At 45.2% G+C, this 15,552-nt stretch overlaps 1 protein-coding gene and 1 pseudogene across 2 annotated transcripts in view; one reads left to right on the forward strand and one right to left on the reverse strand.

Annotated features, from left to right (window-relative positions):
* ZNF407 (zinc finger protein 407) overlaps positions 1 to 15,552 on the forward strand; it is a 365,078-nt gene that overhangs the window by 256,141 nt on the left and 93,385 nt on the right. For both annotated transcript variants that reach the window (XM_015590818.2, XM_015590819.2), the window contains one exon: positions 4,085 to 4,263. In XM_015590818.2, the coding sequence (XP_015446304.1) occupies positions 4,085 to 4,263 (179 nt within the window). The remainder of the gene's footprint in view (positions 1 to 4,084; positions 4,264 to 15,552) is intronic.
* Positions 6,995 to 7,113, reverse strand: LOC112481355 (annotated as a pseudogene).

Below are 15,552 nucleotides of genomic sequence, written 5' to 3' on the forward strand. Positions count from 1 at the left end.
CGCCCGCAGAGCGCGCGTCGCCACTCCTCCCGCGGCGTTGTCCCGTGAGATCCCATAGACTCTTGTAGGTCCCGGGTGTTTCCATGGGAACTTCGGGACCAGCATTTCAATTTCTGTAAAAAACAAACAAACAGACCCAGACGCGGTTTTGGTGGGGATCGCATGGAACCCGTGCGTCAGTTTGGGGAGCCCCGCCACCTTCATAACAGTGCGCCTTCCCGGCTGCGAACAGGGGACAGACACGTGGCCTTCGCCTTAAGACTCCGCGTCAGACCGAACACGCGGTCGGGCCAGCCACGCCTCGTTGCTGGGCGCCCAGCTGGCCCAGCTGCCGCGGGCCCCCCGGGATCTCCAGACGACCGTGTCCCAGCACCGCGACTGCCCCTGGCCTGCTCTCGACCAGTCCCACTTCACCTGCGCCTTTCTAGTCGCGCCTAAGCCCTGTTTCCGGGAGGAATCGTTGTCGGGCTCCATGTCATTCCGAATTACTTAGCAGACGGTGTCCAATCGATTACTCACTGAATCTGTGACGTCGGTACATAGTTAACTGTGTGTCACGTGAGTGTCTCAAGTCTAGGGACCGAAGTTTGCCCCTACTTCGTAGCTATTCTGCTCTGAATGATGGTGGCGTAATGTGTTTCAGCTTTAATTTTTTAGGTTTGAATGGGAATAGTTTGATTTCGTGGGTGTGAAAGGCTCCTTTTTGTGCCAGTATTTTTAAAAGCTTTACATTGCATGGCATTAGATGTGGAAGAACAGATTATGAGAGCATACAAATACACTCTTATCCGTGAAATGCATGGAATGTTTCTTTTCTTTCGCAAATGCCCATTTTCCTCCTTGTTTTCGTGTATTTAATGTTTTCGATGTGTGTGCATGTAAAGCAATTATAAATATATATACACAGGTGTGTTACACATAAAATATATAAACAGTATATAGTGTAAGTAAAATATGTGTGTATATGTGTTTAAATATATATGTATGAAATGATTCTTATTACCTTTTAAAATATAAAGTTCCACACCGGTTTTTTTTTTGTTGTTTTTTTTTTTCGTTTTGGTCTATATTTATAACTAAAAAGAAGGCCCTCACCTTTTTTAATGTTAGATTCTACATGCCATTTCAGTGCTAAGAGATATTGTTTTATTTTTGTCCAAGATACACCCCTCTCAAAAACAAAATGTTCTGTTTCCAGATCATCTTTCTTTTTTCACTAAAGATTAAGATTCAGTGCTTACATTGTCCCATACTTAAGTATGCGTCATACATTGAAATGAGTGTGTTTTGGTAATTTTAATTTCTCCACTTAATCAGTGATCGTCTTGACGACTCTTAACGCCTGGCTTTTCCATAAGGGAAATAATGTAGGTGGTACCAAGGAATCGCGCATCCCAACCAACGGTACTAATTAAGTACAGTAGTAGTTTTTGTCTTCATTCCCCAGTGTCAGTAAACAATGGCGAATTTAGGGGGTGTCTGCGATTCAATGAAAAACAAATGGGAGAGCTGCAGAATTAAGGAAATAATTTGGAATAGTTCACCCCGCTAGTTGGGGAATTCAAAAAATGGTCTTCTTCCTTTTAATTATCACAAAAGTGGACATTTGTTTTATCCACCTTCAGATATTTTCCTGTTACTTCTGTCAACACAATGCAGAGCTATTATTCCAAGAACATTTATGCATTTAAGAGGCTCTACAAGCCCACCCTTTTCTAGAATGTGCTGGTGTCTTTGCCGTGTAAATACTGTGAGGAAGGAGGGCTGTGATGGCCTTGCAAACAGGAAGCCTGCCTTCAGATTCTGTCTTAGCCACTTTCCAGCCGTGCGACCTTTGATGGTCATGTCATCTCCGAGATAGTCCCGTCCTTCTCTGTGAGGTCACTCCAAGTCTCCACCCCAGGGGATCGTGTGACAGTCTCAAGGAATCGAGGCCACTGGCAGGCACACGGAGCTCATTAGGTGCCTATTCATTTCCCCCCGTTGCAGTGATTATTCATTAACAGTAGGGAAGTTATGCAGGGGGCGAGTTTGGTAACCCAGTAGTGACAAGGAGGCCAGCGGTGTCTGCGTGTGCTCAGTAACGGCCTTACATGTATTCAGTCTACGATCCAGCAGCAGCTTACCGCAAAGCTGGCAGCCCTTGCCAAAGGCAAGCTGGCCACCGCCGAGGAAGCCTCTGTGTCTGTCCCCTCCCCTCAACTCTTCCTCCTCCTTCTGTGTCTTGTTACTTTAATTTTTAAAAATGTAAATACTAATATAAAATCACTAATATCTATTCAGAAAATAAAGAAAAGGGTGTTGCTCTGCAGCTGCTTCTCACCACGTGTGGCTGGGCACGCACGGGTGACAGCAGACCCTGCCTGGGATGGGACGGGACGAGGCGGGTGGGAGGTGGCAGAAGCTTCCCCAAAGGATTGTCCCTGGGGTGCACTACCAGCCTGTTCTCACGTTGCGGGACACCCACTCAGGAGGAAAGTACTTGCGTTTGGCCTCCCCGGAGTTGGTAGGACAGGGCGGGGCCTCCCTGGTAGGACGGGGCAGGGCGTCCCGTACCCTCCGTTTGTGGAATTCTGTTCCCAGCGCTGTGTCGCGAACTGGGCCTTGCGTAGGTGAGACTCTGCCATCAATGACCCAGTAACATGTTTGCAGGGTCCCTGGGCTTGGAACGGCCTTTGCTGCCTCTGTGCGTGAGGGATACGGAGCTACTGCAGAATCGTCGGGTTATAACCATTCTGTCAGTCTTCGGCGCCGTTTCCCAGGCTGAGCCCCTGAGAAGTAGACATCGCGATGTGGCGGAACATTACACCCAAACGCCATCCCGCTTAGAAGTGCCGTGGGGGGCTGCACAGAGCCCCCCCGCACAACTTCGCGGACCCTGGCGCGCATCGCAAGGTGTGGCCACCAACCGCCCTGTCCCGACCCCATTTGGCCTTGGGAGCTTTTCTTCAGACAGCATCTTGCAGGATTTTGTTCTTCAGCCATACCTGCAGGAAACGCCAGTAGACATGTTGCTCGACTTTCTTCTGGCATTTATTTGGCGCTCTAGGAAATCTGAGGCCGGCCCGCTTTTCCCGTTTCTTTCTGGTTAGTTAAGCCTCCCCCGCCGCCCAGAGGCACCGTGGCTGGCATTTGCGCGGGGCGCTCTTTATTTCTCTGGCAACGCTGACGCACCGGAGACAGCTGGGCCCGTGTTCAGAAAGGGTCTGGGCCGCCATCTCCAGTGCAGGGCTGCAGGGGGCGGTGAAGGAGCAGGCGGCCTGCGCCTCCCGGAGCGGATCCGGTTCCCACACGCCTGGTCTTAGCGGGTCCGGTTCCCATGCTCTCGGTCATAGTGCATCCAGTTCCCAGGCACCTGGTCATTCTGGGCCTTGAGGTACAGAATCTGCAGGAAAGCAGTGGGAGAGGCGCCTACTCCTATTTCCACGGGCATTCGGTGTGCAGTGGTATTTTCAGCCCGTTGTTCTTCAAAACCTACACCAATACAGAAAACTCACTGGCACTTCACATGTTGCCCAAAGGTGCGGTTGAAGGACTGGTCCTAGCTACTTTTCTGTCTTTCAACTATCGTAGAGCCTTGGAGGCAGCTCACTTGACAGAACTTAGAAGCCAAGGCTGCTTTGTTTGCTTAATGCTCTAAATTCCGTGGAGGTGACATGCCTTCCTTTGGACCGCTCCTCCGTGCTGAAAGGCCTGTTCTCGGGGCTCAAGGAAACTCCTTCACTGCCCTCAAGTGGTACCAGAATAATTCGATATTAAAATCGTAAAATTTGGGATTTTGTATTTCCGGTTCTTTGTAGAAATGAATCGCTAAGGTAAAAGACCAATACAAGAATTGGCACCGGGATTACAAAGACTGCCAGCCTCATCGACGAAGGTGTTGTTGTTACATGAGTATAACGCTTAGACTCGTACCCGGCCCTCGTAACTGTTAGCTGCTATCATTACGGCGGACGAAGGTGTTGTTGTTACATGAGTATAACGCTTAGACTTGTACCCGGCCCTCGTAACTGTTAGCTGCTATCACTATGGCCGTCTCATGTCGTTGATTTGACCTTAATCCGTTTACTTTTTCACTTGGTAGGTCGAACTGTGCCGAGAATATCCGCAAGCACATTTTGCACACCGGCAAACACGAGGGGGTGAAGATGTACAACTGCCCCAAATGCGACTATGGGACAAATGTCCCTGTGGAATTCCGGAACCACTTGAAAGAGCAGCACCCCGACATCGAAAACCCCGACCTGGCCTACTTGCATGCTGGTAAGAAGGTGTCGCTTCATTCATCACGATGGCCGCAGTGTTCCTTGTGCATCGCTGTGCTTTGTTTTAATGCGGTAGCATATGTGATAGTATCTGCTCTAGGACGTATAAAAAGTACATTCTAGTCTTGTCCCACTTAACTGTGAAAACAGGTCTTTTCAATTATATTTTATTGATGGCAAATATAACAAAATAATTATCCCAGGACAGCAAAGTTAATCATAGCAGATGTTCGAAACCCAGTTGAACTGAAATTATGGTAGTTGTTTATGCTTCATATTCTGGCTAATTGGTAAAATTTTAAATTTATTTTCAAAGAATGTGATTGTAAGTGTTACACCCCATCCCTTTGTACCACCGTTTTCCAGCGAATACCTGGAGAGGAAGAGAACGTGACTGGGGAGAGGGGAGAACCGTGTGGATGGGGTACCACAGTGCCCCTCATTTCCCGGAAATCAGGAGGGCCCTGCCCCACGGGCTGTGGGGACGTTTTGGTGATGGCAGAGGCTGCTAAGATTACTCTAGCCTCGTCGGGTTAGAAGTCAGATTCTTGGAAGGATCTGAGATGTAGGACCAGCCGCAGAGTTAAGCAGACCCATTCCTGGAGCCCAGCTTTTCGTTTAGTGACAAGGATGCCTGGGTGTGGACTGCTCACTGTGCAGGACGGAGAAGTGATGGGTGATGAGTTCAGGCACCTGTTCAGGAAGTCACATCCTGGAGAGAATTTAGAGGAAGTTCCGAAACGGAACCCAAAGAGCATTGTGTTTACGTGATGCCTGTTGATACAGGGAGGCTTTACGCAGACGCTTCGGGGTCCGTTAGTGCTGCGTTTTCTCTGGGCTCCGTCCCCGGTTGGGGCCACGTGACCATGGGCTGACCTCGTCTCGCTTCAGACCTCTCACGTGTAAATCCGTGTGGTGCTGTCTGTTAAAGGGTCCTCGTGGGAATTAAGAAGGTAACAGCACTGTATCTGTTAGGCCTGGCGTGGGCAACGGAGGAGTGGGGGTCGTGTGGTGACTCTGGAGACGTGACTATAGTGTTTGAAAGTCAAGGGCAACTCCACTCGAAATGCAAGACTTTGTTTGCAAAATATGTGAACAGCGTGCTCATGTAATATCTACGTGAAAGGAAACAAAACTTAATGGTAATTTGAGTTACAATAATAACACATTTGACAATGTCTGCATATAAGGTTACTATTTGTTTTCTGCTGACGTGTTCTTTCGGATTTCTTTGTTTATGCTCATATGATTGACTTTTTAAAGTAATGGTAGAATGTTTGATTTCGTAATCTCTGTTGTATCCAAGGCTATTTTGAAAAAAAAAAACAAAAAAAACAAACAACTGAGGTCAGTACTCCGCGTTTCAGAGGTCATTACTGGTTTTGAACTAGACAGTTTATCAGCTTTGGGTCACGAAAACAGATGAAGTCAAAGTGAGGCATCTTCTGGCCATCAGTCCTGCGGGTCCTTCATTAACATGAACGCGCGGCCATGCGGACGCCAGAACCGCCGCCTTAGAAGGAGGCGCTTCAGGAAACGGCCGGGCAGACCCCGTCCGTGGATGGTGGGCTGTGAGCACGTGCCGCCGCTCCTGCCCGTCGTGCCAAGCACATCGAACGTGGGGCATTCCCCTGCAGTAGCTCTGGCCTTTAAATGAAGTCGACACGGGACGAAGGGGGCGGGGCGCTAGCTGCAGAGCTCAGAAATGCGTCCTGTCGTCGCTCTGCACGGGAGGGACAGGCCGCTTTGCTTCCCCGCTGCCGCGCTGGCGCCGAGTGACCCGCGTGATGTCTGGGATATCATCTGTGTAAAACAGTTGTAGAGAAGTTATTCTAGTTTCCTTGTGTGTATGGGATGCCCGTGTGTATATAACCCTGGTTTTCCGTTTACATGTCAATAATCCTGTTAAAAACTTTTCTACGTAAGTCGTAGGAACGTTCCTCAGTGTTTTCGCAAACAAAGCCCACGTGGCACGTAAAGCGTGTCCCCTGTTCACGCCTCCTTCTGGTGGCAACACTGCTCTTCAATAATGTTTTTGCTTTGATAGACTTAGTTTGGTTAAGGAAAACCTTTAAAAAGGTAAAGTTGATGTGTCTATAGCATGTATATCAAACATCTAAAAGACTGTTAGAAGTTAAACATTAAACAACAGAAGAAACGAGAGATCGTAAGCGGTGTCATGTGGGGTATTTTAACTTTTAGTTGAAATGCTATTTGGAATATGTTAAAGGCAGGCATTTTATTCTTTGTTGGAAACGGTCCTGAGAAGGAGGGTTCTCCGGTGTGCGCTTTCCCGCGCGTGCCCGCATGGAGGGGCAGCTGCGGCTGTGTGGGCCACGGGTGTGCAAGGCCACAACCAGCACCCCGGGAGACCAGACTCACATTCCCGAGGGCCACCTTGCGAGGCCGGCAGGACCCCCACCCCTCTGAGTGTCAGATCCTTCTCTCCTCAGTCAGGAGTTGAACCGTCTTGAAAGCGCCTCCCGGAGCTTCTGTAGGTCTGGCGCTGGGACAGGACAGTTTTTACCTTCAGCTCTCTCCCCGTGTTGGAGGAGCCCCGTGGGTCTTGTTTTCCCCTCTGCACGATGGGCCTGGTGATGCCCAGGACACGGCTTCTCGGCGATCTGGTGGCACGACGTGTGAACTGCCGGCTGCGACTCTGCAGGGCACCCGCGGCTGCTCACTGTTCTCTCTCTCTCTCTCTCTCTCTCTCTCTCTCTCTCTTTTTATACCTACAGCACTTGGTCTTTCTAGGCGGTCTCCCATCCAAGTACTAACCAGGCCCGACCCTGCTTAGCTTGCGAGCTCGGACGGGATCGGGCGTGTTCAGGGTGGCGTGGCCATAGGCTCTCTTTTGCTTCTGTTGGTGATCTGTCATCTTCTCAATAATTGGGAGAATTAGAAGGATGATTTTGTTATCATTTTCCATTTCCTATTCTAGAGAATTAAAGGCTCTATGTAAGCTTAATTTTGGTTGTAGCTTTGTTTGAAAAACAAGATAAAATGCTTAGTTTTTAAAATAAAAGTGGATTATTTAAAAATCTAGTATTCGATTTTCAGGCATTTCAGGATTTTCTACTAACTGTTTTGTTAACTATAGAAATAGTAATATAAATTGATTTCTATTGTGTTTTTGCTGTGCTTACATAACATAATCCGAATTAATTTGTTTACGCTTTCTTCACGCCCAGCACATGGCGAGTTTCAGTAAATGTCTGAGACATGCCAGAAAGGAGCGTGAACTACGGTGTTGTTTGGTGCCATGTTCTGTGTTCCCCGTGTGTCACTTAGGTCAAGTTTGTTTACTGTGTCGTTCAGATTGTCTGTGTTCTCACTGACATTTTTTTATGCTAGCTCTATCAACTGTTAGGAGAGGTATGTTAAAATTGCCCGCTGAGACTGTGGATTTGTCTGTTTTTCCTTTGAATGCTATTATTGTTGGCTTTGCATATTTTGAAGATGTATCTCTGGGTACTGGGAACTTTAGGGTTGCTCCGCACGCAGACCCCCCCGATGCAGGATAGACACGTGCTCCCTCGTGACTGCGAAGCGCCCCGTGCACCTGCAGTCCTGCCTCTGGCCGGCGCTGCACGGAGTAGCTCGCCAGCCCCCTCGTCAGCAGCGTGCAGCTGCGCCCTGTTTGCTGTGACGGTTCTGCTCCTTTCGTGAAACAGTCATTTATTTTAGTATTTACACTTCACATGATTATTGCTGTAGTCCCTGTAGTCACAAACCAAGATAATGCAAAGGTCCACGGAGTGGGATGTGGGAGGCCACACACTCGCCTGCTAGAACAGAGCGCCGAACGGCGGTGGGGACCAAGGACGACGAATAAGCGCACAGTAACATCAGGGGATGAGCTAAGTTACACACAGGACCACGTTCCACACGGTTCCATCTTCAGTACATGTGAGGACGGCTCAGAGGACCGCCGGTGTCGGAGCCACGTCTGTTGTCCCTCGGGACAGCGGTCACTGGGATGCCGAGCGGGGGTCAGCGGCTCTGCTTTCTGTCCCGCAGAATGGGATGCTGTTGTCAGCCAGAGAAATTCCTGAAGCCCTCCATGAGTCGTATACTTTTCTGTATGTACTTTTTTGTTGTTGTCTAAACAGCATCCCCTTACCCTCCAAGGATCTAAAAAGGTTCATTTAGGTCCCCCTAGATCTAATATGATGAGATGTGACAATTCCGTGAATGCCCACGAAGTTGACATCGAATTAGAAGTGCCCAGAATTCTTTCTGTTATTGTACCTTATAATTTTTTCCTTTTTAGTGAAACCCATTTTACTTCAAAAACGATCTTTATTCGGTCTTCATAGTTCTCGAATTGCACTTCTACCATCTGTCATTCATGAATAAGCTCGGTGTTCATTCACGCACCTTGAGAAAGAATTAAATATGCTTTTATGTTTGCAGTTCGAGTGACCTTCAGTCGGACTTGGGTGGTTATACCTCAGACTGCTTGAAACATAACCCAAGAAGGAGGATGATGACAGAGAAGGCGGGGGGAGGCCGGAGCGTTGGGGGTGCTGAGGCTCTCCCATCATGCCTGAGAAAGAGGCTTTTTTTGTCTTGGATTCTAGGTGACAGACTGACAGTTGTGCCTTTGCAGCTCAGAGAGCTTTTCTGCTGGCGAAGTAACGCTCACAGCTTGTGGATAAAGTTCCCGGGAGCCAGAGGCCTATGGCCACTGTGTGGGGTCTGGCCCTGCGTCAGGCTGTGACGTTGACATCATTTTTGCACTTTTTCCTCTGAGAAGCTGGGACTTTCGCGTAGTAGATATTTATGACTTTTCTAGACGTAATGATCAAATAGTAGTTTCTTTTCAGGGAAGAATAAGCATTAAGAGGTGACAAGAATGTTTTCTCTAATTTCTTTGATTTTTCTTCTGTCACCGTTTTTTTTTTCTTTATCATTTAAATTGATATGATTTTCCTCAATTCTTACATATTAAGACTTAATCATTTCAAAATATACATTAGATCATCACCTGAGCACTGTGATAGCAGATGAATCTACATACCGTTTTCACAAATTGGGATTTTCATAGTCTCTTTAAGGTAATCAGTTTTTTAATTCTTTATCACATATTGTTTAACTGCATTCCATAGTATTTTCCTCTTACTCACTTTCAAGAATAAGAATGTCAAAGTTTGACTCTTACGCAAACTCCAGGTCCTTTTTCTTTCCAATGGTAGGTAATTCAGCACCATTTAAACTGTGCTTAACTGGTTCTTAACGCTCCCCAAGTGCCTCACTTTATACTCGGGCAGATTAAACTTCATATCCCGCCTCTGAGCTCCTGTGCGTCCTCTACGCAGGTAAGATAAGGCAGCTCCAGCGTTCCGGACCTTCTCCATTCTCGCTCACTGAGCAGTGTATTCAGATGTCCTGATATAAACGATGGTCTCCGTCGTGAATGAGAAATGTCAGGGTTCTGATCGCCAGGCCTCGCAGAAGGGGGTCTTTCTCCAGAATCCTTGGCTCTCTATTTTTAACCCCATCACTTTCTTCCCCTTTTGTTAGTTGGATGCTCTGACACATGTCATGACATTTTGTACAATAATTCATTTTATGAAAAGGTCCAAATATCTCAGAAAATCTTAACAGTTTCTCATTGGTTCTCCCTTACGTGAACCAATTATTACTTCAACCTAAAAAGGAACGAATTTTTCTCTGACATGACTGCCTTTGGTAAATCCATGCTGAGTCACCCCTATTAAATTGTCCTTCTCCAAATGTATCATTAAGCTCATCCATAAGTATCATCTCAAATTTACTTCCTAATATAGATGGCAGACTTACAGCTCTATAATTTGCAGTCTCTCTCTCTCTCTTTCTAACCTTCAGACTGGATTCCTTGTTTTCCAGTCTCCTGATACTTCACCACTAACAAAAGACTTCCTAAAATAATTAACAGTTCAACAGTTTGATTCTTTAACCTCAGCCATCATCCATGGGTAATTTACTGTTTTTCTTAGCTGCTGCTCGCACGTCTTTGTTTCCCTCAAAGTCCTGCCTAAATACTCTGGCGCCTTCTGTCAGGCGTTCTCAGCGGCCGCCGTGACCGTGATGTGGTGTTTCGGTAGCTGGCTTTTCTCTCTTGGCTGTCTTTCTCACTCTCGCCTGTTGAATTCCTGCGTTTAGAACTGCGTCGTGTCGTTTGTCGTCAGTGGGTGAGTAATGTCAAAGCAGTGTTTTCCATCAGCTGCTCTTTCCGGTCGCATAATTGCTCCTGGGTCATCTCCTTCGTGGATGTTCTATCACCGGTAAGCTTCCAGTCCCCTGCCCTCAGTGTGTGCTCTCGTTGAATACTGTACCGAAATAGGGTTGCTAAAGCCTTCTAATTGCACATCCTTAAATATTTTTAAATTTAATCTGCTTAAGAATAAATATGTCCTAACTTGTCTAAGAACTTCCTTTGTCTGCTAAACACCGTGGAGCAGAGTTAAGGAAACATCTGTCACCCAGTGTCTGCCTGGCCCACCCCGTGCCACCGCCTTCTCACAGCCCCCTGCAGGAGGGCCGTCCGGATTGTGTTTACGGGCGGCTTCCTATTTTAGGTGGTTAGCGCCCGGTACTGAAGAACTGTTCTTTTACACTGTCGTGGTCTGCCTTTCAATCGCAAAGAGAGGAGGAAGCGTAGTTAATAGTGTCTGTGCCAGACTTTTGGCTGGGCCATTAAATCCTCAAAACAAATCTCTTCCGGAGGTGTTATTCCCAAGTTAATGATTTTAGAAAATGGACCTTCAAGAGGTCAACTTGCCTGAGGAGGGTACGTATCTACAGTGTGGCGGACCGAAGTCCATGCTTGTATGTCTTCAAGAGTTTTCCAGTGACATAGTCCTGCATGTGCAGGAACGTAAAAAACAAAACAAAAAACAAAAACAAACAAAACAAAACAACAAATGCAGCATCTACGAGCTAATGAACTTCTTACTATGGAAGTGTTAACGTTTTGGAGCTTTAAGACTTTCATAAGCTGGAGACGTGTCCCAGGCAGCAGCATGGTGTCACGCAGTGTCAGAGCCACTCGCAGGAAGGCCTTCACCGCTGTCCTTCCTTCCGCTGCTCGGTGCAGAGCCTGGCGGGAGGATGGACGGACAGATGGACGGACGGACGGACAGGCGGAGCCAGTCACGTGAACTAGGCTTTTTTAAGTGTCCTGACTTTATTACTGCTGAGATGTGTGACCTTAAGCAAGTCACTCAACTATACTGTGTCTGTTCTCAACTGCCGAGTGGATAACAGCGTTTAGCCTTTCTTTTGAATATGAGGGTCATATGCATTGATACAGGTGAAAGAGCTTTGGAAATGATCAATATTGAGATTTTTGTCAAAGAAAAAGCTACTGGCCTTTGTGATTGCTGTTTTAATAGCAGGAAGATAGAAGGAAAGGATGGGAATGATTTTTTGCATTTATTTCAAGTTGCCACTAAGAGTAATTAACCTCACACGAGGTGTAAGTGTTCATGTGTCAGTAGCCACACGTGTAGTAACGTGACAGGCTGAGCACCTATCTAAAGCTGTGGCGACCAAGGGTCTGAATAAAACTTTCAGAGTAGAAACTTATCACTTAATTTATCTGAATTATTTCTATTCTTTACATGTTACCTACTATATATTTTTAAAACTAATTTTTAAGAAATAATATATTTCTGAAATAATGTCCTTTCTAGTGAATATTTCAATGTTCTGTGAAGTCCCTAGTGGCATCCACAACCTTTAAAATAGAGTGTACATTAAAAAACAGCTTTTGTTAGTAACATCTAATAGAATGGGCTGAAGATATCTGAAATTCATGTAAATCCTTTCAATTAATCATTTTCGATGTCTCTCAGGCCCTTGGAGCCCGTAGGCCCTTCCCCGGCTACATGATCTTAAAGAGAACTTTTAAAGTGATGGTTAATTTTTTTCCAGGAAAGAACCGCAGCCTCTCCTCTTCCTTCTAATTGTAACGAGGTGTAATTACCTCTGTCCCTGGACCTGCATTTACACTTCGTTTAGGCCTCTCCTGGCTGCCGCCAGGTTCCACGGGCACATGACAGTATGGTGACCTCATCGGCAGGCAAAACGGTGATCTTATCTGGACCAGCATTTGCAGCATTCATGAACCGAATTCTGAAAGTTATAGGTTTTTTTTTTTTAAGGAAACAAAATTGTGATTTTATCCCCCCTGACAACTTCATTTATCAAAATTTTAAGGGGAAAAAACTGATCATGGAAAGTTATTGTGAGGGCAGTGCGATCGTATCAGGTAATTGATGTGGCTTTTATTTTTATGAAGACCTTTTATCAACTGTTGCATTCAATATAATTTATATTTTTTAAAAATTTACACACCCTTACAGACATATCTTGACCCCAACTAAAATGCAGTTTTATACGAGGAAAACGGGGTGGGTGTTGACAAGCCCTACGGCTGATACTGCAGAACAGGTAACCATTTTCATTGAAGCCATTTAGTGAAGAATAGCATTACGAGTTTTTTAAATTACGAGAGAAATTTGGGTACACTGTTTAATTAGCGTTGAAACTTAGCTCAGAAGCTGTAAAAACGCACATTATTATTCATTTGCAATTTCACTTATTTCTATTTTTAGTGAGCAAAATTGCCATTTAGCAAGTTGTCCTCTTTTTAACTTCTTATATTGGAATAATTTTAAACTTACAGAAAAGTTGCAAAAATAGAACAGAAAGTTCCCATAGATTTTTCACCCGCTTCCCCAGATGTTAGCTAGCGTCGGGTAGAGCACGGCGTAGCTACCGCAAGCAGACGCGCGGGCCTCGGCGGGACACCGTTGCCTCCCCCGTGCTGCCGTCGCGTGTCGCCAGCCCGTCCTTCCATCATGTTTTCTCTTCCGGCCTTTAGCTCGGGGACCAGCATGCCCGTCGGCGGCTGTCTCCTTAGTCCCCCCCGTCCGTGACAGTTTTTTAGTCTTTCGTTGTCTTTCATGACCTTGAGACTTCTAAAGAACGCGGACCAGTTATTTTGTAGAATGTCACTCATTTTGCATTAGTCGGATGTTTACTTGTGATTCAGTTGCTGTCCTTTAAGTGTCCCAGAATGGATGGGCAGCCTGTGAGGGGCACGTCGTGTCACACGCTGAAACCTGGACCCGTTGAGTGAGCTGCTGTCTCCCTGTTTCTCCACAACGAACTTATTATTTTCCTCCTTTCAACTAACATCTTGGGGGAGATAATTTCAGATGGTGCAAATAGTCCATTTCTCTTCCAGCGCTTGGCCACCGATTTTGACAGTCGCCAGTGGGGCTTGCCCACGACAAGACCTGTGGCGTTCTAGTGGCGATTTTCTCGTTCCCTCGGTTCTTCTACGTTTAATTGGAATTTTCCTTTAAGGAATATCTGCCAATTATTTTTCGTTCCATTCACTTTTATCGGTATGGACTTTATCGGTGCTCTAGGCTCAGCAGGTGGCTTCCCTGCCCTGGTCTTTTAAGGAGCCTCGGTTCCTTTTATTGGAGAATGGAATTTAGAAGCCAAGATGAGTGCCCTGCGTGGACTCACTGCTTCTGTGTGCCCTGCGCCTGTGTGCCTTCTAGGCCGACAACGAGGAAGCATGTGCGTGCGTACTAACCCCCGCCATTTCCACGAAATACCGCTGTTTTATTTTCCAGTCTATCATCTTTCTGTCTGTTGTCTGTCAAAAACATAAATTATTTTAGGCATAAAGCAGGAATTAAAATGATGAAACCCTTAGAAGAAAATATAAAGAAGTCTTTGTGACCTTCAGCTACACAATAGTTTGTTGGATAGGGTGCCAAAAAGCACAGGCAATAAAGGAAAAAAATAGATAAATTGAACTATATGAAAATTAAAAACTTTTGTATCTCCAAACGTTATCACCAAGACGAAAGGAGAAATAAATTTTAAATCTATTTGATAAGAGAATTATATCCAAATATGTAAAGAACCCTTATAACTAACAATAACAAGGCAGATAACCTAATCACAAAATGGACAAAGGACCTGAGCAGCCGTTTCTTCAAAGAAGGCATATAAATGGCCAATAAATGTGAAAAGATGTTCAACATCGTTACTTGTCAGAGAAACACAAACCAAAACGACAGTGAAATACCACATCTAGGTCATTTATTCTTTTTGGCAATTATGAATGGAATTGCTGTAAATGTGCACGTGTAGGCTTCTGCGTGAATATAAGGCTTCATTTATCTCGGGTAAAAATACCCGGAATTGAGATACCGGGGTGATACGGTACGTATACGTTTAACTTTTGAAGGAAACTGTCAGACTGTTTTCCCAAGTGTCTTGTACATTCTGTATTTATATTGAATTGCGGTTTAGTGGGTCTAGTTTTACTTTTGCAATATGAAAAATTCTGAAGATTGCTACAACACGGTGAATGTACTTACCACTGCTGACCCACTGTACACTTAGAAATGGTCAAGACGGTCCATTTTGTATAATGTGTACTTCACCACAGTTAAAAAATTTAAATATTACAAATATAGAAAAACCAATTGCCCTTATCTTTTCTATATTTTCTGCACATATCCGTATTGGAACACATTAAATAGGTGTCTCTGTTGGCGAGGGGTCATTAGGGGAGTTGATTGGGATGGGAAATGGAAATGGGGGAGTTAATACAGAAATTATACTAATTGGCTTGAGACTCTAAAATTAAATAGACCAAAAAGATGTTATATGATACATGCTGATCAGCATCTGAATATATAAATTGATTGAGTAAATTTGCAAAGTCAATTTATTCATAAAAATGTGAGAAGCAAAATATTTTAGCTTACAGACATGCTTACCCTTTCTTATTTTTCCATTTTTAAAAAATTTCTAAGTAAGATTAAAAACACTTAAATACATTCTTTTAATAGGTGAAATCCATCATAGTAAAGTAGTCACTTAAATCACCTAATAGCTTTTACTGCAGTGGAATATCGTAGGCCCCAACCAGATAAAATAGTATTTTTGATGGCTGGTCTAGTTCCTGCTTAAAAAGCTCTGCGCAGACAGGTTCACTCTTGTCCCAGCTATTACTGCCATTTGTTGAGTAGCATGTCAGCGTGATTGGCAGAGAGTCATTCTTTCTCTTAGGAAAAGTCATAATTTTAATGCATGCTTAAAATAAAAACCTAGCATAAGCGATTTCCTGTTTATAAAGGAAAAGGCAAGACTCCTTTGCAATTAATATAGATGAATTATTCACATTGCCTTGAATATGAATTGAATTTTCTTTTTATTGGGAGAGAACTCTTTTGGGGGGGCGGGGACTGCCTTTCAGGACTTACTC

Source organism: Pteropus alecto, unplaced genomic scaffold (assembly GCF_000325575.1).
Source record: "Pteropus alecto unplaced genomic scaffold, ASM32557v1 scaffold14, whole genome shotgun sequence".
Lineage (NCBI taxonomy): Eukaryota > Metazoa > Chordata > Mammalia > Chiroptera > Pteropodidae > Pteropus > Pteropus alecto.